The sequence below is a fragment of the Eublepharis macularius genome, chromosome 9, assembly GCF_028583425.1.
Source record: "Eublepharis macularius isolate TG4126 chromosome 9, MPM_Emac_v1.0, whole genome shotgun sequence".
In the NCBI taxonomy this organism is placed as follows: Eukaryota; Metazoa; Chordata; class Lepidosauria; order Squamata; family Eublepharidae; genus Eublepharis; species Eublepharis macularius.
The window spans coordinates 98,205,762-98,232,580 of NC_072798.1; the positions used below are offsets into that span (position 1 = coordinate 98,205,762).

The following is a 26,819-nucleotide window of genomic DNA, read 5'->3' on the forward strand; positions in this document are numbered from 1 at the left end:
ACACATTTGCTCCTTCCCCCCTCCCAACAGTAAATAGGATTTTTGGTGCTAACCTGGCGTGAGAACATCTCACATCTTTGTACTATCAAGTTGAGTCACTGGGAAAGCAAGACATAGCAATACATGGGAGTGAGTATTATACAAGGTCATGAACACTGAAAGATTCTACCATCTGTTAGATAAGCACCTGCACTAAGCCTGTGAGAGAAACAGTTATGGCACTGGCAATATGATATCAAGTTATAGCAAGTTACAGCATGAAGCATTGGTTCAGGACAACAGGTCTGCATTAGAATGAACATTGTCTGCAACAGCATTGACATTGGCATGGCTGATATGTGGTTCAGACATGACATTTATGCTCCAACTGCAGTTGCTGAGGAGGGTGAAATAGAAATCTTTTACGCAAGTGTCCAAGAAGAAATTGATCATACACTAAAACAAGATATGCTGATAATCATAGGCAACTGGAATGCAAAAGTAGGCGATAAAGCAGAATCAAACATAGTTGGAAAACTAGGATCACGAAATGAAGCAGGAGAGTGGCTCATAGAATTTTGGGAAGCCAACAACCTGTTCATTGCTAATACATGCTTCAGGCAACCAAAAAGATGATTGTATACATGGAAATCACTGGGTGACCAATGCAGGAACCAAATAGATTACATAACTGGAAGCAGAAAATGGAGAAGTTCTATTTTCTCAGCTAAAAGATGACCAGGAGCTGATTGCGATACAGATCATGAGTTGCTAATATCAAAAATTAGCATAAAGCTGAAGAGAAACACTAAAAGAATCATAGTGCCAAAATACAATCTAAATAATATTCCTGAAGAATGTAAAGACCAGGTAAGGAACAGATTTGCAATACTAAGTTTAATTGATCGTGAGCCAGAAGAACTATGGGCTGAACCCAGAAATATTATCAAGGAAGAATGTGCAAAGACTATTGTAGCCAAAAGAAAGGAGAAGCCTAAATGAATGACTGAGGCAACTCTTAAAATTGCTAAAGATAGACGAGAAGCAAAAGCAAAAGGCAACAGAAAGAAGGTCAAAATTCTAAATGCAGCTTTTCAGTGGCTTGCACGCAGAGACAAAGAAATCTATTATAATAACCAGTGCAAAGAAATAAAAGAGAGCAACAAAAAAGGAAGAACAAGAGATCTGTTCCAAAAGATTTGAGAAATCAAAGGGAAATTCAAGCCACGGCTTGGGATACTGAAAGATCAACATGGAAATATAGTATCTGATCTGGACAAAATAAAGGAAAGATGGAAACAATACACTGAAGAACTATACAAGAGAGATGGAAGGATGACAGATACTTTTGACAAAGAATCTTTTGATGAAGAACCAGAAATCCTAGAAAGTGAAATAAAAGCTGCACTCACAGCAACTGGGAGAAACAAAGTACCTGAAGTAGATGGAATACCAATAGAGCTATTTCAAGCTACAGAAATTGAGTCCATCAGAATCTTAACAAGAATCTGTCAACAAATTTGGAAAAAAAAACAATGGCCCACAGACTGGAAACGGTCAGTCTATGTTCCAATCCCCAAAAAAGGGGATGCCAAGGAGTGCAGTAACTATCGGACAGTCGCGTTAACTTCCCATGCAAGCAAAGTGATGCTCAAAATTATACAGCAAAGACTCTTACCATATATGGAACGAGAAATGCCAGATGTTCAAGCTGGATTCAGAAAAGGAAGAGGCACCAGAGATCACATTGCAAATTTACGATGGCTAAAGGAACATACCAGGGAATTTCAGAAGAAAATCAGCCTGTGTTTTATAGATTACAGCAAAGCTTTTGACTGTGTGGATCATGAAAAACTATGGAGAGTCTTAAAAGTAATGGGGGTGCCACAACATCTGATTGTTCTGATGTGGAACCTGTACTCTGGACAAGAGGCTACTGTCAGGACAGAATATGGGGGAACAGAATGGTTTCCAATTGGCAGAGGTTTCAGACAAGGATACATATTATCTCCCTACCTGTTCAACCTCTATGCAGAGTATATCATAAGGAAAGCTCAATTAGAACTAGAAGAAGGTGGAGTGAAAATTGGTGGGAAGAACATTAACAATTTGAGATATGCAGATTACACCACATTACTAGCAGAAAATAATGAAGACTTGAAATGACTACTGATGAAGGTTAAAGGAGAAAGCAGGACAAAAGTAATGAATACCGAGGAATTACATAATTTTAAAGTTGACAATGAGGAAATTGAAGTTGTTCAAGATTTTCTATTTCTTGGCTCAATCATCACCCAACAGGGAGACTGCAATGAAGAAATCAGAAGAAGATTGAGACTTGGAAGAGCAGCTGTGAGGGAGCTAGAGAAGATCCTTAAAGATAAAGATGTCTTTCTGGGAACCAAGATCAAGATAATTCAAACAATGGTATTCCCCATTACAATGTATGGATGTGAAAGTTGGACAGTGAAGAAAGCTGACAGGAAGAAAATTAATTCATTTGAAATGTGGTGCTGGAGGAGAGTTTTGTGGATACCATGGACAGCCAAAAAGACAAATAAGTGGGTACTTGATCAAATCAAGCCTGAATTCTCCCTAGAAACTAAAATGACAATACTAAGGCTATTGTACTTTGGTCACATCATGAGAAGACAACATTCTCTAGAAAAGTCAATAACGCTAGGAAAAGTGGGAGGCAGTAGGAAAAACCTAAAACAAGATCGCTTGACTCAATAAAAGAAGCCACGTCCTCCAGTTTGCAGGATCTCAGCAAGTCTATTAAAGATAGGACCCAAAGTGGCTTATCTCATTATCTCTCCTCCTTTCATAAATGTCCCAAACAGTGAAACTTAACTTTCAAAGGAGTCCTACAACCTGCACTCAGGATACAGAATACAACCAATATGAAACAGCACATAACACTTTTTGTAATATAATGTTTAACAGATACAGGTGAACAGTGATGGATGTTGTATTATGCATTTGGTGTAGATATATGGATTTTTTCAAAAACACTTTCTCTTACTGTGTGGTCCCATGCAGAGTTACACCTTTCTGTGCATGTTGACTTGAAGGGGCTTAGGAGGGCAAAACTCTTCTTTGGATTTCATTGTAAATAACCCCAACTGGAACGTAGCTGGTGAAGACTGGTGAAAAGTGGTAGCTAAAAGTTTGAGAGATGAACCAAGAAATCTGTATTTTTGGGTTAGAGAGAAAGCTCATGTTAAAACTCCATACCTTTTGGGCTGTGGTTAGTAAGGTGTTGTCATATTTCAAATATAGGAAAGAACAGCAAAGGAGAAAAGGGTTAGAAAGATTGTTATGTGTTGTCCCTGGTTTAAATATTATCTCACTGGGGAACCCACTGAAGAGTTTTAGACAACTCCACCACATCTTAACCTCATCTCCTGTCTGCAGTATGGGAAGATAACAACACTGACACTTTACAGGGTTTTTTGTGATTGCTCGTGAGATAATGTATGTGTGGTGCTTTGAATGCTCAATCAGTGCAGTCCTAAGAACTCTTTTATGGGAGCAGGGCTTTTTTTCAGCAGGAATGCGGTGGAACGGAGTTCTGGAACCTCTTGAAAATGGTCACATGGCTGGTGGCCCCGCCCCCTGATCTCCAGACAGAGGGAAGTTTAGATTGCCCTCCATGCCATGGCATGGAGGGCAATCTAAACTCCCCTCTGTCTGGAGATCAGGGGGCGGGGCCACCAGTCATGTGACCATTTTCTCCGAGGGCAACCCACTGAGTTCTACCACCTCTTTTCCCAGAAAAAAAGTCCTGTATGGGAGTAAATTATATTGAATAGACCTGAGTAGGATTGCTCTTTATAGTACTATGGTAATGCTAGATGCTGTTGTTCTTATTGTATAAGCTGAACATATTGTTCAAGGACGAAGCTCCCTCCTGCTCCCCAAGAGGACACATGTATCTCCCCAAAGCAGTGGAATGCTTCATAACTCACAGATGATGGGAAGATATGGATACACAGCCTCCAGCCTTCTCGAAGAGTCGTCTTAATATTGAGTCCAACAAAACTCAGATTGGTGCACCATGAATCTGTCAAAACAATTCACAGACTTGCAAAAAGTGCGAGCAACTAGCATGAAAATGCAAGCTGCAGCTGGGGAGTAAACATTACAATGATAGGCCAGATTTTGAAGATCTTGATTCTCACAGTCTGTAGTTTCCCATTTAGTCTTTTTGCTTGAGAAAGACAGCATCTAGTCCTCATCTGGAAGTCTGATTGCTTCTAAGAAAGCCATTGATCATGTACAGAGTGCTCCGTGTTCCAACTTTGACTATAAATAAATCCTTTTCAAAGGCATAAATGACTCAGCCTTAAGGATGTGCAATTTGGTATATCCAGTTTAAAAATATGCTTGAAAAACACCTATTTGGTTTTATTCATATATATTTGGATATGTGTCTTATTCGGGTATATTCAGATAAACCGGAATTTACTTCACGGAATTATCAGGATATATTTGGGAATATCCAGAAACTGTATTTTAAGGGTCACGGCACCTTGTCCTTCTCTCCCCGCCCCCACTCCTACTTTGCAGGTTTCCCAGGCTACAGGAGGAGGAGGGGGGCCAGAAGCAGTGTTACTGTGTGTGTCTGTGTTAATGTTGTTTGTTTGCCACATGCTATTGCCAGATCTGACTGGCTGCCTTCTGACTGGTTCTACTAGCTAGCCAGTTTGGATGCTGGGATTATCTGGTTTGATATTGATTCTGTTGCGTTTGCATTGGCCTTGGGTTCTGTCTGGCATCTGTGCGTTTCTCTGGTCCTGTTGGGCTTGTAACAGTGTCTCTTGCTCCAATTTGGTTCTGCTGGGATTCTCTAGTTTGATATGAGTTTTGTTGGGCTTTGCTTGTCCTGTTTGCACTTGGGGGCTTGGCCAGTGTGGTTGGTCTCACTCAGTATAAGGCAGTTTCATGTGTTCAAATCTTTACATGGCTTTCTCTGCAAGATTTTCCTTCCATCTTCTTCTCTGTGAGAGACAAATGATCAGTTAGGGGAGACACTGACAGTCGCCTTTTACATTTATTTCGTTGTTGTTGTTGTCATGTTTGGCAGAGAGAGTCCTTCATCCCACAAGAGAGCAGCTGCCCTGCCTCTGAATGTTTTGCAACCGACAGGGATATAGGGAGGAGGTGAGGCAGAGCCTCCAGGGCAGAGTTTGGATGGTGTGGGTGGTTCCTGATGAATCTGTGCTGAAATATAACCTCTGTCACCTGGCCCCAGAAAACTGGCCCAATGACATTTTTCTGACTCTTCACCCATGTTAGAATTATGCTTTGCAATCATGGGAGCTAGTAACTTTGAAAAAAGTAGTACATGCTTGGGTGAAAGGGGAAGCCAACTTTTGTGGCCTGTTAGGTGCTTTCTGGTGCATATGCTCAGAATATACAGCCAGAATGGTGAAATGTCCTCCACTTTTCTTGGGAGAAAACTGAAGCAAGACAAAATGTTGTTGTTTGATGATCCAGTTGGTACGTTAGACGATATGTTTAAAATGCTATTAGGCTGCAGCTGACTTGTGGTGGCCCTGTAGGGTTTTTGAGGCAAGAGATGTTCAGTGGTGGTTTGCCATTGCCTACCCCAGCCTGGGCGTCCTTGGTAGTCTCCATCCAAGTACTGATGAGGACTGCTAGGGTTGCCAGCCTCCAGGTGGTAGCTGGATATATTCCGGAATCACAACTGATCTCCAGCTGACAGACATCAGTTCCCCTGGAGAAAACGACCGTTTTGGAGGCATGACATTATACACAGCTGAGGTCCCTCCCCTCCCTAAACTTCACCCTCTCCAGGCTCCTCCCCTCAAATCTCCAGGAATTTCTCAACCTATTGCTGGCAACCCTAGGACTTAGCTTAGTTTCTGAGATCTCACGAGACTGGCTAGCCTGGGTCATCCACGTCAGGGCTACATTAGCCCATAACCAGGGCTTTTTTCAGCTGGAACACGGTGGAATGGAGTTCTGGAAACTCTTGAAAATGGTCACATGGCTGGTGGCCCCACCCCCTGATCTCCAGACAGAGGGGAGTTGAGATTGCCCTCCGCGCCATGGCATGGAGGGCAATCTAACCCCCCCTCTGTCTGGAGATCAGGGGGCGTGTCCACCAGCCATGTGACCATTTTCTCCGAGGGCAACCCACTGAGTTCCACCACCTCTTTTCCCAGAAAAAAAGCCCTGCCCATAACTATCAGCTTTTAAACATTCAAAAGATGACGTGGTGTCTGATGCTATTCACATTTCGTTAGGAAGTAAGATTCTCCAAGTTCAGTTCGATGAAGGCCTTGTTCACACATGCCTGTACAACACATGTGCAAAAAAGACTTTACTCCCAACTGCATGTACATAGGTCTGCAGCCTTGAAGAAACCTTTAAGTCTTCACATTATAGCTTTTCATAGGTGCATGGTGAGCATTCCATGTATTCACTTGCACTATATAATCAGAAAAGTGTATCAATAATAAGTCGAAAAGCGTATCAATAAAATATGTGTTTTGCTGTAATGGCCATTGGCTTCTCATAGAGTCAGGATGAAATAAATCTATGTATCCACTTTAAAAACTGCACAACACAAGCCAGTAGACACAACATTTGGAGTGTGTGCTCCATACAACTCTAATGTATCGAGAACTGGTCTCTAGAGTTGCTTAAAACTGTTGGATTCCAATCCTATTGATAACAAATAGAGCCATTACATTTTAATCCTGCCTTTCTCACAGGAAACTCAGGATAGTTTAAATGCATCTTCTGTTAACCTGTGAGGCAGGTTAGAAAAAGAGTGACTAGCCTAAAGTCACCCAGAGAATTTCATGGCTCAGTGGGAACTGGAACTCAGGTCCCTGAGGTCCCAGTTCAGTATTCTCATGACCATACTGTGCTAACTCTCATTTATGTAATAAAAGCAACCAGAGGGGGACCACGGCAATACAGCCCGGAAAACCCACAACAACCAACCAGAGGGGGATTGGTTGTTAAGGCTACTGGAACTTTACTGGTGGGCTGATGGCCTGAGGAGCCACCCCTCCTGAACAGGGTTTCCCCCGCCTGAGGAAATGAGTAGTCAGGGGGGCAGCCCTGCAAAGCCCCATGCATGCACAGGGCCCATCGAGCCCCCCCCCCCCACAGCAGACGAAATGCCTGGCCAAGCTGTGTGGGACTATTGAGGTAGGTTCTTTCACTCTCCTTTTCTGAGAGGATGTGTGTACTTTTTTTGGTCTCCCAATCCACTCTGATAAGATTGCAAACTCCAGTTTGGGGAATTCCTGGAGATTTCAGGGTGAAGTAGGTACCCCAGCTGCCCGCAGGGGGTGGGCAATCTCCCAGTGGTTTCCCCCTTTGTCTGCCAATCGCTGGTGATTGGTGGCAGGTGGCAAGCGGCATTCAACCTGGGAAAGCGTGTACTGGGTGGGTTCCCAGTGGGGTGCTACAACATCACTTTTTGAAGTGATGTCATCAAGCCAGCCATGGGCGTGCTCCCATACTTTGTTGAGGACAAATTTGACCCCAAACAGGCAGAATCTGCCTCAAACTAGCTGATTTTTAAATAGTAGTAGTAGTAGTAGTAGTAGTAGTAGTAGTAGTAGTAGTAGTAATAATAATAATAATAATAATAATATAATAATAATTTATGGTCATTTGACCAGCATAACTTAAAAACAAGTGATTTACTTGCCATCATTTGAATTTGCCACACCTGTGGCAGGCGTGATGATATCACTTCCGGGAAGTGACATCATCGTGTAAGCGCTGGGAACGTGCATGCAAAGTGCTGGATCCTGAGTCCCACAGGGAGGGTATAGGGATCTGACAATGGTAGGGTGGCTGCTGGGGCAGGTAGAGTTGGGGAGAGGGAGGGAGCTCATCAGAGATGTAACTGGGAGCCAGTTTGGTGTAGTGGTTAAGACTGGCAGGACTCTAATCTGGAGGACTGGGTTTGATTCCTCACTCATCTGCTTGAAGCTGGCTGGGTGACCTTGGGTCAGTCACAGCTCTCTCAGAGCTCTCTCAACATCACCTACCTCACAGGGTGATTGTTGTGAGGATAACAACAACACACTTTGTAAACTGCTCTGAGTGGCTGTTAAGTTGTCCTGAAGGGCAATATATAAAATGCTATTATTATTATTTTATTATTATAATGCCTGTTATAATGTTATAACTAATCTATATAGCCTGGAGATCACTTGTAATTCTGGGAGATCTCCAGCAGCCATCTGGAAGTTGGCAACCCTAATTTTTATGGATGCATTGTAAACTTCAGGAAAAAAAAACCATTAACTACGGGAGATCCTATACATGTGTTTGTACATCGTAAACGAAAGGGACCATATTCCTGGACGCGAGGGGTAGGTTTCTCCCTTGAAAGGGAGGTCTGTGGAAACCAATAAGGCTTTCCATTTTTGCTGGAAACATGGCTTGTGCGTGTATGTGTGATGTGCCCTCAAGTCGTTTCCGACCTATGGCGACCCTATGAATGAAAGACCTCCAAAACGTTCTGTCTCTAACAGACCTACTCAGATCCTGCAAACTGGATTCTCTAATTAGCCCTCATCTTTCTGAAACCTTCGGCCAACAGCTTCTGTGTGTGTGTGTGTGTGTGTCTGTGTGTGCGTGCGCGTGAGAGGAGGAGGCCCCACCATCCCTCAAAGCCCCTGAAATCGGGGTCGCCCCTCCTCTCTCTCTCTCTCTCTCTCTGATTTCCATCCGGGTCCACTCCTTCTCCCCCTATTATAAGGAAATGGAGCATCCCAGAGTCCTCTTTTATCAGCCTCAGGGAAGGTCCAATCCACTCGGGAATAAGAGCGGAGGGGGGAGAAGTGGGGGGAAGGAAGTTTCTCCCGAGGTGGGGATGAGGAGAGAAAACGGAGGGACAAGTCGAGCAGCCAATCGTCACGAAGTTGAGGCCGGAGCCGCCAATGGCGGCGCGGCATGCACGGGCGTGGCAGAACCACGCGCGGTTGGGAGGGAGAGGGGCAGGAGCGGATGTGCTCGCGCCTGCGCGGAAGAGGGGAGGGTCGCCTGCCCAGTGTTCGGTGTTGGCGGCGGCTGCGTGAGGGAAGGGAAGGCGGGCGGGGCGGCGGCGGCTGTGGGGCGGGAGGCAGGATGGCTCGGGCGGCCGCGCGGCGCTGAGGGGAGCCCGCCGAGCAGGGCGGCCGCGTGGGGGCGGCGGAAGAGGGCGGCCGGGGCGGCGGCGGCGGCGGCGGAAGAAGAAGCGGCGGCGGCGGCGGCGGCGGCCAGAAAGCCGGTCGGCGGGGCGGCTCCTCCGGCTGGGTCTGCCCCGCTGCACGGAGGGGAGGCAGGATGGAGCAGGAGGAGATCCTGAGGAAATTCATCCAGCGCGTCCGGGCCATGAAGGACGGCGACCCCAGCGGGGAGGACAACTTCGCCTCCGACTTCATGGTAGGGGCGGGCGGGTCGTCTTCGCCCTGGGAGGGGATTCTCCGCAGCGCGGCCAGATCCTGCCCGCTTCTCGGGCGAGGGGCTGCGCGTGTCAGGCGCGCCTCCGCCGCCGGGCCCTGGACGCCTCTCGGCGGGTCTTTGCTCCTCCTGGAGGGGCGTGGGGGGGGGGGCGGAGGGCGGCATCCTGGTCTCCTCTCTGGTCGGGAATCTCTTCCTCTCATTTTTTTTCTTATGGGGGGGGGGTCAGCCGCCCTCCTTGCAAGGCATAAGTCGTTGTGCACGTGTTTCTTCTCTAGAAATTGTGAAATAAAATCTGGGGCATTCCCATTCCCCAGGAAGTGAAAAGAACAGAGGGGAGGGTGGGGGGCGTCTTTCCTCCCCCCCCCCAACTTTGGCCTGTCTTTTAGAAATTATTGATGTGTTTGGCTGGTTTACAATTAATACGTTTATGTATTTTTTTATGTTGTATTCCGCTCTGAGCCCGTTACCAGGGAGCAGATTAGAAATATAATAATGACAATAATAATCTTAGGTATCTGCTTGATCTTCCTGTCTGCAGAGCGGCTACTTGGTTGCTGCCGCCTCCCTTTTCAGCTCATTCCCCTCCTCCCTGAAGACCTTTGCTTGCCTTTCTGTTTCCAGTGCTCCCAGCATCTCCTCTTTCCTCCATCCCGAATGTCCAGCTGTGTTTGCTCATCCTTTCACCTTCCAAAAAAACAGCTGTAAATTAGCTAAATGGACAGAGAAATGGTCTGTAACATTGTTTATCCAAATAGCTCATAGTAGTTCCCTCTTTGGGAAGAACAGCTTTTCCCATCCTTTCTTGGCTGTGATTAGACAGACTAGTAATAGTTTTGATGCTGTTCATATGGAAACATTGGGGGGGGGAGGTTGCAGCAGATAAGGGATTTGAGGTCAACCAACTGGAAATCTAGCCATGCTCCTCTAGCTTGTGCTCTTCTAAAGATCTTGCAAGTTGTTGACCATGGGCTGGAAACACAAACTCTAATGCAGTTGGGGGTTGCCAGAAGTATAGGGACGTGGCTGCAGGATATTGCATAAGATACCAAGGGAGGTGTTGAAAATTGTTTCAGGTCTGAGGCATGGAAGAGGAAGTATGCTTCAGGAAACAGTTTCCTCATCCCGGATGAGGAGACATGGGAAAGAGGAATGGCTCTTCTGGCTGAAAGGATTTTATTGTTTCTGAGGAAAATAGAAAAACATTTGGACTGAGGAAAAGAACGTGGTGGTGGACACTTAGCATGTTTCAGTTACCTCCAAGTGGTCATCTTGATAACACATTTGTCAAGGCTGCTGCTTCAAGCTGAGAATGCTAGAGATCAGATTCAGCTAATGGGTTTAATTATCTTTCTGTCCTGCTGACATGAGCCGTAGATACTGCTTTACATACAGAAAGTACAATCATGCATCTTCTCAAACAGATGAATTTGTGCATTGCAACCAATTTATATACATCATAACATTGTTACAGTTCTATTAAGATAATACTGAATCTGCTAATTGAAATGCAGAGGTATCTGTAGTTTTGACATTACTAGTTAGCATTATAATTTAAACATCAAAAATTTCTTAAAGGCTTGATTTGAGTTCTATTACACTTTAATTTATTTATTGGATAAATATCTTGCCTTTCCATTAATATTCCCAAGGTGGATTGTTTTCTGGAATCCTAAGAACAAGAAATGAATCACTAAAAATGCATGTGTGGGACAAAGAACTCATTTTCAGCACCTAACATTTATTCCACTTCTGTAGTTTTTAAGCGCTCAAAATATTATATATTGCATATCTTACTAGGGATTAGGGGTTGGTGGCTGCAAAAGACTAAATCATCTTTAAGTGAATGGCAAGGTTTTATAAAAACATGTTTGTGCCATGCCTGTCTGAGTACAGCAAAGCTTATTTGGGGTTGTGAGGTGTGATGATGGTAAAGGGGAAGAGATCATTTGCTTTATCTTGAGATATGGAAGTAAAGTGTGTTTTAGAGCCATTGTAGGTTTCTTGTGAATTTCTGGCCATTTCTAAGTCTGGAGACCTTTTCTTTGACCTGTTGGTTCTCTTTGATCAAACATTTCTTATTAAATCTCTTGCTGTATATAAGACGCGGTTCTCTTCTAACTGACTTCCTGTCTTTTGATCCCTCCTTCTGTGTCCTGTTTCATCATCTTCCCAACTCTCTGTGAGGGCCCCACAGGGATAATTCTTAGTTTCCTGTTTCTCTAATCTCATGGACTTCTCTCAAATCCTTACACTTTTGCACTGTTACATTCCAAACCTACTTTTGTATGCCAAGTATCTTGCATCCTTTTTTCTCTAACTTGTCTTCCTGGTTGTCACAAAGCCATTTCAAGTTGAACATGCTAAAGGTAGAACTCTTCCTTCATTAACATTTACATCAATTCACTATTCTACTTGGAGAAGCTGACATCTTCCCGGTCTGAGACATGAAAGCTTACTATTATTTTTTGCTTTGTGCATTTTCCTGCCTCATTTCTACGCAGCTGCTAAATTTTGCTCAGGTTTCCTTTTCAGCATCTCCAGAATCAACCTGTTCCTCTTTGCACTCCTGGCTGAGACTCTTGTTCATGTACTTGTTTCGATTACTCTACCCTTGTCCTTGTACTGCACTTGGCATTGTTCTTCTCCACATCTTTGCCTTACCTGCAGGACCAGTCCAAGCTGAATTTTAGTCCAGAGTTGGCTGGGATATTCTCTCAGTTTCACTGCTAATGACAGTTCTTTACTTCATTGTCCTGGGTGAGTGATAAGGAAGCTCCTGTGGGGTGGGGGTGGGTGGGAAGGCAGGGGTCACCCATTCAGTGTGCGATTAAGCTGCCTCTGTAACTCTTCCTAAAATGTAGGCAGTGGATTCCTCCTGCTCCCAAGTCCTTTGCAGCTGAGGCAAATGTCCCTGGAACTTTGGTGGTTCAGACGGTTGTATCACTTGCCTCTTGATTTTGGGCTGGCTTTGATTACTTAGTTTACTGGTTTACATAAAATTGGTACACAAATTATAAAAAATCATTTTTATTACACCAGTCTTGGCATAATGGAAAGGTGCCTCACTGGTGTCTTGGCTTGGATGCGGCACTGCGTTTCTGTGGCTGCAAGGACCTCTCTGTACAGAACATCTTTCTCAGGTCCTCCTGCCCTAGGAGCAGAATTTTGGAGGGGTGCATGTTAGCCTTTCTTAGAAAGGGAGAGCCAAAGAGTTACATTCCTTGGGCAGAAGTCCCTTGTGCACTGATGCACCCCCCCCCTTTGGCTTTTCTTCTGGCTTCAGTGAGTTTAAGGGCTTGCATAAGCTTTTGCCGCTACGCTTTTGTCACTTAATTTCTCGTGTTCCTCCCTTCATGTCTTCTGCTTGGTGGAAACTCACCTGTTTTGTGCCTGTTTCCGAAATTACAATCAAAACATCGACTCTGGTCTTAGCGGGCCTGTTCACATGTCAGTCTGATTGTTGTTTATGCAACAGAGAGTTGTTTTATGTGGGTGGGCATTCTATCCAGTGTGGATATTCAAACCTGATTGAAGTAACAGTTACTGAAAGCCTTATGTGACAATGCCCGTGCCTCCTACCATGCTGCTTCCTCTGACTCTTAAGTTTTTACTGAAAACATACTTCTGTGCTTTTAATTTGAACTTTAGCCTGTATTTTCTGCCCCTCCAACCTTTTGATAGAAATGTCTTGTCCATCTAATATAAATTGTGAGTTTATCTTGGCAGAAAGTGGCTGTTTTTATGATTCTGTACATTACCTGACGCATCAGTGCCCTTACATAAATGTTGAGCAGTAGTGATTTTTATATAGGCTCTATATTCTGCTACAACTAAGCCTGAGGCATCTTGAATGGAAAAGAGAATTGCTCTCTCCCATAATTCTAGTTTTAGCCAGAATGTAGCCTAATAATAGAAGAAGGATTCTATTCTGGATTTCGGGGGAAGGGGGGGAGGTGATGTTACTGAAATATTTTTCCCACATCCTTTAACAGAGAAACTGGTGTTTTTTGTTTGACCAAAGTACAAGAGCTCCCTTGAGTTTAAAAAGCAGCTTGCAGTGACATGTTCGTGCATTCTGAAAAGCTAAATGTCCAGCTACACATGTGGAGTGAGTGATTTGGTTCTCTCTGGACTATTGCCATGGTATACCAAAGTACCTAGAACTCTTCGTGTGTATAGAGTATATTGCTTGTTCTACTGTACTTTGAGAGTGTTCCTTGAGTGGAAATCTGTCCACCTTCATGTACGTTTCATTCTTGTCTCAATAGCTCGTATTCAGCATTAACAGATGCTGATATGTATCAGTAAAATAAAGCAAGCCATGAAATTATCTTGTACTGTAATTCTTGGTAGTTACTGAACTTAAAGTGCCTGTGAAAGTTAATCGGTTTAATTTGTTGGATTTTCAGGGCATAGCTATTAAAGCATACGCAGGATGGAGTAAGAAATCACGCATAACCAGGCAGTTAACACTTGTAATGGCAAAATAGATAAATATTCCCTGTTGCAGTTCCTTATCGGGATGTGCATTTTGATTTTTTGCACACAATGGCAGCCACTCGATATCGTGCTGGCACAGTGGTAACCATTTCTGAAGGATGTCTGCTTTTTTCCCTACAATATATGCAGTTTGGAAGTATATTCTTAAACTTTCCTGTAGGCATTTTAAAAGACAGACGTACTTTGGTAAATACACTGGGAACTCTGAGCATTGAGTTGGCGTTGGCTGCTTGCTTTTTTCCTAGTTGTGAAGGATGTGTGCAGTGCGAAATGCTACTGGCAATTTCTTACTGAACACCAGTGATTCATTTAGATGTTGGAAGGAATTTTTTGAAAGTACAGTGTATATTAAAGAGAATAACAAGTAAGTAAATATTTTTCTTGATCTTGTGGCAGTTTCTTCCTGGAGGCATTTTTTTCGCTTGCATAGAAATCCATAGATTGAGTAGTTCATGCCCAGAGCTAAGTATAGGCAGATCAAGCAGGCTGATGAATGCAACCGAGACACAATTATTATATATAAAGCTGTTCTCAAATTGTGTGGTATTTGCATGAAAACAGAATTTGAAGACAACTTCTTGCTGTTAAAAATCAGGCATTGTCTTAAAGCATTGTTTAATTTAAATATAAGAGTGCAATTGGTAAAATTTAGAGACCATAACAGTTTTATTGTTTGATTTTACCTAGGTATGAAATCGTTACCACATGTTCTCAAGACACAGATCTCCAGAACTCAGTCAGATCAAATATTCTTGCATAAAAAAGAGTGTTACTGAGGGTTTTACTTCTGTTAATATAGCCATTTTACTTTGGCAATGAAGGGCTCCCATTTATTTCATTAACTGTATTTTCAGATAGTCTTCAGATAGCCTGACTTAATTATTCATCTTTTCATTTTTATACAGCCAAGCGAATATCAGTACAGTACAACTGGCATATCTGTGCGGTTGCTTTGGTTGCTGTTCTTGGCAACTTCTGCTGATACAGACTTCAATTGGCAGATACAAGTTATGGATGCCTCCTATCTGTTGACACTGTGGAACAGATGTTTCTATCTGTTGACACCGTGATATAATTAAAGATAAATGACCACCTATAAAGGGGCATTCTTGATTTTATGGAACACATAAAGTCAATTTTTGTCAAAGTACTTCAGCTGACCAGTGTTCCACCACAGCTATTAGTTTCCATAGGGGCCACTTTTAAATAAGACATCAGCACCCATGCTACACATTTTGATGAGTGTAAGCCATCCTGGTATGCGATCAGTATTTTTCTAAAACTTTCTAAAATCCATCTTGTGATAGAATGCAGTGTGAAGTAAAGTGTGCTTGATATGTATCATATTCTACGCAAAAACTCCCCCTAGGTTTGAAGAAGCATGGGAGTAACTGGTTGTGAATTGCTACGGGGAATTGTAGTAGTTTGTAAACACACTGGGTGCTATGTGTTTTGCCCAAAATGGTGCAAGATTGGCTGATCTGTGGCAATATGAATGTCATTGGAGATACTTGAGTTCACTTCTTGAGATCCAGCACAGCTCATTTTATTTAAATATTTTTATCCCACTTTTCTCCTGCAAAGCAAGAATTAAAGTACATGTTTGCAGACTTCCAGAATCCCTTGTTGATATTATTCTAATCTGGCCCTTTAAATATCTGTTTCATAGTCTACACACGAGAGCCCCATTTTACTATCTGAGATTGTAGGAGTTTCTGCCAGAATTATTGTCATGAACATCTCATGATGTTGCCTTATACTGAATCAGACTGTTGGTCCATCACGGTCAGTATTGTCTACTCAGACTGGCAGCAGCTTTGTGGGATTTTAGGTAGAGGTCTTTCAGATCACCTGCTACCTGATCCTTTTAACTAGAGATGCCAGGGGTTCAACCTTGGACCTTCTGTATTCTCTTATCACTGAGCCACGGCCTCTCCCCCAGTAGGGAATGGGCCCCTACTTGCTCTCCTCTGAAAAATAGCTCTAGCCATAGATGAGATGGGATATCACCTTACTCTGAAAGATTTGAAATGGCAAGTGCATTATTACCTCTGACTGTGGCAGAGGGTATTGTACAGGTGCTGGCCTGAACCTGCAAGTTTGGTTTTCTGTGTTGGCCTCAGATGAATGCTCTTTTGTCCAAAAACATATGGAAGAAACACTGTAGCAGCTTTCCAGAGGTGTATGCCTATAATATGGTATTGATTAATGCTTCCAGTAGTCAGTCATAATTTATTATGATCTACAATCAGCTAAACAAAATAAAAAAACAGTAGTACGTAATATATAAAATAATGCATAAAATTATTCTATGTAGAAATCATTAAGATTATTAAAATACTAGACTAGTTAAAAAGTCATTAGGTCTGCCTAGATATTTGGATATAATTGGGATAATGTAAATTTTCTGAATGTTCTTATAGAATGAACAATGTAAAAGGACATGTTCGATTGTTTCTATTGTACTAGACTGACAAGGGCTGAGAAGCTAGGAGTATGGGATACATGCGTACATCCCTTCAAGAAGGGCAGATGGTAGCATATTGAAACTGGCCAGAGTAAAAGCTCTACGGTGTTTAGTAAATTCTAGTGCATAAGGTAATTTGATGGGACAAAATTTTTGTCGCAGTTCCCAACTGCCAGACCAGAATGGGCCCGTGATTAGAGATGGGCACGAACCGGAAAAAAAATCGAACCATGTGGTTCGTGGTTCATCACATTTCACGAACCATGGGCTTTCACGAACCTGTCCCAGTTCACTAATTGGTTTGTTTTGGTTCGTGAAAATGTGACTTCCGAGCCAGCAAATCATCACTTCCAAGTCAGCAGGTCACTTCCAGGCCAGCAGAAGGCCACTTCCAGGTCAGGAAGTCTATTCCCTGTTGCCCTGTCCATCTTCAGGAAGTCTATCCCCTGTTCCCTAGGAAACTGATTGATCGGCGCCAGACTGTCTGCAGTGACGAACCAAAAAACGAACCAAATGAACCAGCCTAAAGTTCATGGTAGTTCATCAGAAATGGACTCTGACGAACTGCTCGTTCGTGAACCATGAACCGGGCCTGGTTCCTGCTAAATTTTGGTTCATGTTTTGTTTGTGCCCATCTACCCGTGTTCTATTGACTTGACAAGCTGTATCCCTTATTCTCTGTTTGTTTAATGCTCTGGCTCCTGTCCTGAGTACCCAAGATGCAGTATGGCTAGGCAGGAGAAACCAAGTAGTTGTGATTTCTCCTCAACTGCTCTCATCCACCCTGAGTGATCGTTGTCTACGAGAATTAATGAAATCAGTCTAGGGAGCGAGAAGTTGAACTTAAGCCAAAAGCTTGGAACCAGCCATGTGCTTCAAGTGGAACTAACCCCACCTCTACTCTGAGAAGGGTGTTGGGTACATGAGGCACCCCAAATAAGGAACTGATGAATTTGGATGGCATTGCTTCTAGTTTACGGAAATCTTTGTATAAGCATATCTGTGAACCGTACATGACATGGGTTATCACTTTATCCTGAAAGAGTTTTATTGTATGGTATATGAGAACCCCCTTTTGGAACAAAAAAAAGTTGGGCATTTTCAATTACATGGGAAAGCTGAGCTGTCTATGAATCAGATAATTGGAAAACTACTCCTAAATATGATTAATACTGCTTATGGTTTCCATGGGTGATGATTACTTGATATGTTGGGACATCTTCACATTTAAACTTCCTAAGAAAAGAAGCTCTAGTACAGATGTTCAACCCAGATGTCATGTTTGGTTTCATAGGTAACAACAAACCTCTGCTTGCGAACCTGGCGTGTATTTGCCTTCCATCTGGGTGGTGTGTGGTTTGATAGCTTACAGGTTTTAGGCACTCAATCAAGGTCAAGTTTTCCATGGTGTCTTAAATATGGGCATCTGAGAAAATTTGAGTTTGTTTCTTTCCCCCAAGCAGGGATTCTAAAAACTCCCAATGAACCCAAGCACCCACATTAAGATAGTTCAGCTAATTAGAGTTAAGTGAAATAAGAATTTTGCATCTCATGAAGGAGGAGAGAAGGAATGGACAAGCCAGGTTTGTAGCTATCATGAGCTCTCAATTTGAGATGTCTCAATAGGGCCTATTTATATACTGGAAATATGGCATCCTCTACACTGAAGAAAAGCTTTCCAACTTCTATGAAGTATAGCACAGACTGCACACCGATTCTACTTTGGCCAAGAGAATTTGAGACCATTTTCTGAAAAGATCAATATATCCCATAAGCATTGTTTCAGCTATCCATGGTCTCTTTTGAGTCTGTATATGTTGCAAGATACCTGTGACAAGCAATAATAATATGTACTGGTGATTGTGGTGCCCTCATACCATCACCCTGCAGTTTCCCTTTAAACAGGGTCTGTATCCTGATCAGGAATTAAGAGTTCTTATATCAACTAACATGACGAGAAACGTGCCTTCCCATTGTGAACATGAGTTGAAGATGATGTACCTTTGGCACCCACTTGTCCAATTTATATGGATAACTTTCAGCTTGTGGAGCCTGATGATGTGGACAAGTTTCTTGCAGAGGTGAGGCCTACCACCTGTCCTGTCGACCCTTGCCTTTCCCGTTGGAGTTAAAGGCAACAAACTGCCAGGCTCAGAGATTTATTTGTAGTGATTGTTTTACCAGCTTGTAAATTAATATGCAGATGTTCTCTTCCACATAGTCCAGTGCAATTAGCAAAATTTTAGGTCCAAGCCAAACATATCAGACAAAAAGCTGACTATTGCGAGCTATGTTCATTTTTATTGTTGGGGACTGAAGGTCCTGAAAATAATCAAATGGTGGAGCCACCATTTTGAAAAATTGTGAATTTATTTCTCTTTGAGGGTACCATATCTCAAAAAGTAACTAAACTAAAAAGTGTGAAATACAGGTTTATTTAGAATGCTATGTACCAGGCACCAGTGTTGGTTCTGTTTGTTTATAAAGAGCAGGTCATGGTAGAGTGGAGATGTTCAGCTAAATATTGATCTAATCACCAGTCATCATGGAATCCCTACTGTGTGTTCCTTTTGGAGGGTGGAGGAATGCTTTTTTAAAAGTGGCAACTTGGCAAGAATTATTAAAAGTGGACTACAAACTGAGGAAATCATCAGTCTCCGTTACTTTAAGTATGTGCTCCTATGTACTATCTGTCAGCTACCACTGATGAGGAAGCATTCTGGCAGCTTGTCTTTTCCATAAACTGTGTGGGCACAGGACTTTCCATGTATGAATGGCATATATTGTATAACACTGAATTTTATATCAGTACGCACAAATTCAATTCCTAGGATTGTTGTTGCAATCTCAGCTATGGATGAGGAAAATTTCTGGTCCCCAAAGCTAAGATGCATACCCACATGCCAATTTTTTTCTAAATAACATCAAGATGGAGGCTGTGAATGTACTAAATCTGAAACCTGAAAATGGTTAAGCAGCTCAGTCTTAATGGATTGTGAATGTTGGGGGTCAGAGTTTCTGGTTCTTAAGAAAGCATCACCCTCTGTGAGTCTGCAGTGCTTTGAGGCATACAGTCCTAACAGTACCTTTTGTAAAGATCAGCCCAAGCATTCTTTCTGTTGTATACTCTTGCTTCCTTTTTGCAGCAGATCTGTCAGAAGGAACCATTAGTCTTCCTGTTTGAGAACCTTCAGCAAACCAGTTTATGCCAAAGCTCTTAATATAATTTGCCATATGATCTGTACTCTTTGGAGGAGTTTGCCTCCTTACGCCTTTCATGGGTCAATTATGGAGCATTATGGCTGGAAGTGTACTGGAGGACATGTGTGAAACAATATATTTGCAAAATGGTATGGATCTTACTGCCTATACTGGACTGCAGTGTGCCCACCTCATCACCCAGCTTGCTCTTGCAGTACTGTTGTTCAGATCCTCTCGAGTGCTAACAACTCCAATCTGGTTCAAGATCTGAGGAATTCCTGGGCTAGTTCAAAACAACATCTGTTCTGGACTGACTGAATTTCCTCATTAGAGGGACTCTAATGACTTGACTGATACATACTAAACTGTCCTTCTCCGCTATACCACATGCAACTGACTCTGCAAAAAATCAGAATCTTTCTCGGTACGTGTATTTTTCATATTTCAAAGTTTAGTTACTTTCAGATGTGTTTGCTTTTAGTTAAACACTGAAATTGTTTTTCTGATATTGTGACTGTTTTGCAACTTAATTTTTTTAAAGGACTCAGTATAACTCGTATCAAAAGAGCTACACTCTGATTTTCATTTTGTTTGGAATTTGTGTCATACATTAATTCACTGGACTAGTATTGCTAATCTGTTTTTCTCACCCCTTCTACTGCAAGCCAAATTCTCCTTTACTAAGTTTGTCTTAGGTGTTCTTTTAATTCTCTGGTTGTAAGCCATACTTGTACATATTTCTGTACTGGGGTGGATTCTTTGGATCTCTTCTCCTAACAGGAGTACAGGTAGTACAGGTAGCTCTAGTACAGGTAGCTCTTCCACTGATGGTGGCCGTGGCTGACAGTGCCGTGATCAGAATGGAGTCATAATATGCAACCCCTTGTATTAACCTGCTAACCCTCCTTGGCTTTTGACTGTACTGATGCTGCTTTGTTGTACAAGCTCATGTCTTTGAGTGTTGTTGACTGCCGTTTCTTTAGCTATGCTGAAGGATTGTATATGGCATATTAAACTTAACACAATCATTCAGTGCTACCAAATGAAGCATTTAAAGTATAAATTCTTACCCAGTTCTCTCCCTCTTCTTACTATTTTGATCCTTTAGGCATGCACCTTCAAAATGCATGATAATGTGTGACCGCAGAAAACAAACTAGTTATTAGCATGATTTAGAGTGGTAAGGGTAAACTATGAATTGCTGTCGTGGACCAGCCTGCGTGATCTGTATTTTGGCCTCTTCCTTCTGAAGCATGATTAATCTCTGATTTGGAACCTTGGATTTGTGGAAGGAGATCAAATCATAGTTGTGGTTTAATTGTAGTGGCAAACTATGGTTGGATACAGAATCTTTTAATTGAGTTGGGCCTGAAGGGTGGTGGTGGTAGACAGATGCGTGAGCAGTCTCGCAGGATTGTCCACATAGCAACAAATCATGATTTAGCATTGGATCTGAACCAGACTACCCTGCTTTCAGTTACTTTTAAAAAAATGTAAATTACACTTGAATCTTGCGTGCACATATTTCATTATTTTGAATGAACCATTAATCTACAGCTGTAATTGCCCGTTTGAATCTTATTGGCATGGGGAAAGCTAGTAATTCAACTTTGTGTAGTTGATCTCCATTTCCAGTAAAATATCATTGTTCTTACATGACAGTATAAGAGTATAGAGTAAGAAACGTCTGTCCCAATAGAAGAGATTTCTGTCAGCAAGAGATTTCCACCACCTGAAATGCTGCTCGGGGGCTATAGGACATCCATAAACAGTGTCAAGTTGGAGGCAGGTCTGCAACAGGAGATGGACGTTGGTGGATCCAACCAAATGGACTCATCAATGTTCATTATGTGGGATTCCATTATAACAGCTTCTTTAACATTGCCAGTTGTAAAATATCCAAATGTGCTTTGGTGAATGATTTCCTATGCTTGAAATGTAACAGATCAGTAAAATAAGACGGAAGGATTAAAGGGGAGAATGCAAGAATGTAAAATCTAAGAATACCAAACATGACCTTTTCAAAATTCTGCTTTGCATGTTTGATATGTGCTTAGCGGGAACCAGAATTATGAGAGAATACTTTGCTTCATGCAGATGACTCGCTGCTAATTTCCCATACTCAAATTGGCCTTAGAAGGTTGCTGAGACAGTTCAGCTTCTACTGTAAAACAAACCTATTTAATGTAAATTACGATAAAACCAAGGTTAAGGTTTTTAGTGGAAGAGCACATCATTATAAATGGACGGTGGATGAGAAACCATTTGAACAGGTATCTAGCTTTAAATATTTAGGGATGATGTTTTGTCAGGCTCTTGGACTGCCCATATTGACCTTGAAAAAGCTGTCCTTGGTATTTTAACATTTTATAGGGGGGAGGTTGTCTGATTTTTCCAACCTTGGAAATTTATAAAATGAAATTGCTACCCCAGCTTCTATATGGAGGACCAAATTGGGACTCTGGAAATCTCCAGTCTCAGAACAAATATGCCTGCCAGCTGTTAGCTGTTCCTTCTTCAACATCTTCAGCTATGGTTTGAACAGAATTATGTCTACCCTCAATGTCTACCTTAGTCCATAAAGCAGCCATGAACTATTGGCTGAAAATCATCTTTAGCTCATCTTCAGGCCTTTTGTCTTTGGCACATGGAGAGATGAAGGACAATTCATGGCTTTGTATTAAGATTAATGGTTAGCTTTGGGTTCTCAAAAAAAATATTTGAGGACCCTTGGATTCTATGCAGCCAAACTTTTGGTAAAGCAAAGAATGTTAGACCAGAGCACTTAAACTTATGTTGGACTATTGGGCACCTTGAGAACAACCCTACTTTATAGGCAGTTATTTCCTTTTCCCTTCCCATGTACTTTACTAATATAATGGATTATGAGCACGTAAAGGCACTCCTAAATATTCTACTGCTCATAATCTTGGAAGGCCACTTCAGTGGGATTCTGTATAGTGAAAGAGTGTGTTCCTGTAATTATAGGTCCATTGAGGATTCATCCCATGTCACATTCCATGTCCAGGATCTGAGGCTGAGTAATATTGCATCTCCCAGAAAGGTCAGACCAGGTGAAATTAGTTTTATTATTGGCAGATAAGAACAAACTCATTACTCTCCAAATCGCAAGGTTCGCTGCCACCAACATAAAGGTAAAAAAGACAATGAAGTGTGCTGACCCAAGCATGGTTGACCCATAACTGCTCTAATCTGGGTCACTCGCCTTTGGATTGTGTGGTGCTTTTAATATCAGATATTAGTTTTTATCATTAGATATTTAAATGATGATTTTGTATCTTAATCTTGATTAAAATAATCCTATGAAAATGTCTAGAAATTTTATTTTTAAATTTTATCTCGATGGACATTTAATTTTCTTTTTGGATTGTTCCTATGGCTTTTTTCCAATGCAATAAAGATTGACTGATTTGATTTCCTTTGGCCTGGGGTCTGCTGCCCTTTGGCCGCTCCCCGCACAGAACTGCTTCTGATAATGTCCCATCTACTTTACAGCTGCATTGGAGAAAGAGCCATCATCCTACACATCTCCCAACAAATTTTCTAAACTGGGCAGAAGAGCGATATAGACTGTAAACCTCTGAGAGGGATTATAATAACCTGACTCCCTGGTTCAAGCTATTATAAACCTTTTCTTTTGCTCTCCCCCTTTTCACTTCAGATCTGGCCAAGAGATCAACAAGATCTGATTTATGTTCTTTTAACCCCCCCCCCCCAACAAATAAAAAACATTTCCTCCCAACCACTGTGGTCTGGAACCTTAATACTCAATAAAGTCTGCCACCCCAAAGAAATTCCTCCTACCCCTTTCTCTTATCGTTTGTTTTTTAAAATGAAGGTGATCGAGCCATAGTAATGAAAACTGAATAGAGCTGGTATGGAATGTGTGGTGTGTCTTGTGCCTTCCTGCACTTAATGTCCAAACCTTTTTATATTTCTTTGCATTGCTGTCTAGCAACAGAAATATTGTAAGGATATTTGGTGGATTGATATGTATGTATGTTTGTCTAGGATGTTGGATTCCATCAGTCCCTGTAGTGTTCTGGCTTGGAAGTTGCACGCTTTGAATTTGAGTTAACAGGCAGGACTTCCCAGAAGTGGGGTAGTTACTTGGTCGTTATGCTAGGTGTGCTTGAAAACGTTTCTTTGGTTTAGTTTCTACATCTGGTTCCTGGCAAACACTAAGCTTGCATTTGAATGAAGAATCAGCTCGATACTGCCTTTTTAAAAAAAATACTGAGTCTGTTGGCTACCTGCTTCAATAATTTATGCATAATACATGCCTAGTTCACATGTTGCTAATTATATGACTGAACTAGAATCCTTAATTTGCAATGCATATTTGTTGCAAGGAGCATTATTGTCACAGGCCTTGATGTGCTTGCTTTCCCCCCTTTTAATTTTGTATGCTGAAGTGCTTGATAGTGGTAATAAAAAGGAGGAAGTTGAATTTGGGGGAGAGGCTTCCAACTCTGGGCTGGAATAGTGTCTGCTGGCTGACCCTTTAGGTTCTCCAAATGTTCATTAATGGGCGTCCATCTGCAGTGATGAGAGAACTGTCCAGCACGACCGTAGGAGTTGCTCATTTGACTGAAAGAGGGTTTCGCCAGGCTTCCTGTTTAAGCTTTTCTTGACAGTGTTCTTTCATTTAACTTCATTTATACCTCACCTTTCTCCCCAGTGGGGATCCAAAGCAGCTCACTTCATTCTCCTCTCCTCCATGTTTTCCTCACAGCAAACCCTGAGAGGGTGTGGCTGGCCAGCCAGAGGTCACCCAGTAAGCTTCTATAGTGGAGCGGGGATTTGGACCTGGATCGCCCAGGTCCTGGTCCGTCATTCTAGCCACTGTGCCACACTGGCTCTCAGTTCCAAATAAGCTTGAGTTCAGCCAAGCTCCGTTTTTTATGCCTTGTGTAGCCTCGCTCTCATGCTCTGTACAAGGAGCGGAAGGAACAGGTGATGATACAGACAGCCGTATAGACTTGGGGGAAAGGGGGAGGCTTCCCAAAGGTATATAACAAAGGAGGCTGGTCAGTCTGAGAGGAGGAACATCCCTGAGTCTTGCATCTGGTTCTGGTACTCTGTCTTTCTCTTAGAATCTACCCTGTCAGAGTTCCTGTTGGAATCCAGTGTGATTTCCTTTGTGGAGATTGAAGACTGGTTTCTTTAATCGCTAGCCTTATTGTTATATGGATATCTCCTAAACTACAGTCAATGTGGTCATCCATGCAGATAATAAGCCATCTCTGTCATGCAAGTTCTTGACTTTTAGTACTCCACCAGGCCTAAAAGCACTTTTAAATGACAACATAATTATTGAAATCTCCTGCACTGTACTCATGACAGTTTTGCTTCTGGCCTTCATAGGTTATGTCACAGTGAGAGTGAAATTGATGCTTTTATTTTTGTGTGTTATTCCTCGGGATTTCTGACAACAGTTGACAGCTCCTGTGGCATTCTTTTCTATCTCGGTTACTCCTGAGGAATAGCCCCAAGATGTTTGAGTCTGCAGTCTGCTGCTAAATTCATTGCAAATTCCGTTCCCTGCACCTTAGTGGTGGGGCTACAGGGTAGCCTTGTGGGCACCTCACTTTATGTTGTTAAGAATAGTGAGACATTATTCTGAACCAGGGTAAAGGTGTGGGGTGACGTAGAGGAGTTTGCATGCAAGGCAGGGAGTTAGGCTATTGATAGAAAACGTAGCTCTTTGTTTTAGCAGCTGTTCAAAATCTTGTTGCTGTAAATGTGGTGTTGACTTGCATTTTTTTCCTTTTAGGTTTCGTTGTATGTGTTGTTCTTAGCTCAGAGTTGTTTGGGTTAATGAGAACAGCAAATATGTGCTGCCTTAGAAATTCTGCGTTTGTGTCATGTTGAATTAACTTTCTCTCCAACGATGGTTGTTGGGGGTTTTCCGGGCTGTATTGCCGTGGTCTTGGCATTGTAGTTCCTGACGTTTCGCCAGCAGCTGTGGCTGGCATCTTCAGAGGTGTAGCACCTCTGAATCCATATATTGCCAAGACCACGGCAATACAGCCCGGAAAACCCCCAACAACCATCGTTCTCCGGCCGTGAAAGCCTTCGACAATACATTTCTCTCCAACCTTTGCTGTATGACCAAACCTTTTAAGTCATGGCATGCAGCTGGCCCTGGCTTGCCATTTTTGACAATCTTTGCGTTCCCTCTCAGGCTGCTTCCGTGCAGAGACTATTTTGTGTGTAGCTGTTGCTGCTGTGGCACATGCAGCAATATTTGTGGAGGCAACAGAGCATCTGCGAGGAGGAAGCCCCCCTTGCGTTTTCCTTGCCCTCAGCCCTCTGTGGCTGCCATTCCCACTCGGGCACCAGAGAGCTTTTTCTGAATTTAAAAAGCAGTAGCTGCATCACTATAATGTTATAACAGTATATTCCAGCAATTTTTGTTTGTTTATTTACTTTATAGCTTGCCTTTCTCCACAAGACTTGAGGTAGGTTACAGAATAAAAACTGTGTACTCACACAGAAGAAGACATCTAATTAACATTGCAGTAGTACAGAACTAAAAGGCAATGGAATCAGCAAACAGTCTAAAGCAATGTACTAGTTCTCAGCTTTCATTTGTTAAAAAGGTAAATCTATAGCCCTTTTGGTTGTAGAATTTTAAGGAGAAATGTGCAGCCAACGGTGGGGAAAAATGGTTGCCACAGGAACTGACGTAAGGAAAATGATACTCTTGTGAGAGGGCCCTGAAAAAAATGCACACCTCTGTTGACCTCATAGCTTTAGGGAAGAATCATAACAAAGCAGGATGTTTCTATACTTTTTATTTGAATGTGAAAAATTGCCAGAACTAGCAGCAATCAATTCAAAGTACTTGTACAATGAGCAACCAAGGCAAAATGTTACAAATGTTATAATTTATTCCTGTTTAAAGAATTACGTAAATTCCTTGTGGCATGGGTAATGGCAGTGAAGAAAATTCCCTGGAATTAAAGGTCATGTTGGTTATTCTGGAATAGAGATTGAAGTGGCCATTATTTTCAGTGAACTGATAGATCAGTTTAATTGTTGTGAAGATCATGGACAGCCTTTGGCTGTTGCCAATAAATATACCAGAAATAATAAAAAAACGTTTAATCTCATATACAGTGTAGATAAAATAGCTGTTCTGGGATTGGTGAATTCATAAACAAGAGAATTCAATTCTCCGTTTCCTTGAAAAGTCCAA

The 26,819-nt window shown here is 42.2% G+C and overlaps 1 protein-coding gene across 1 annotated transcript in view; it reads left to right on the top strand.

Annotated features, from left to right (window-relative positions):
- Positions 1-9,229: 9,229 nt before the first annotated feature.
- Positions 9,230-26,819, top strand: part of PTPN12 (protein tyrosine phosphatase non-receptor type 12) — a 99,241-nt gene continuing 81,651 nt past the window's right edge. The window contains exon 1 of the mRNA XM_054988644.1: positions 9,230-9,405. Within this exon, the coding sequence (XP_054844619.1) occupies positions 9,307-9,405 (99 nt within the window). The 5' untranslated portion in view covers positions 9,230-9,306. The remainder of the gene's footprint in view (positions 9,406-26,819) is intronic.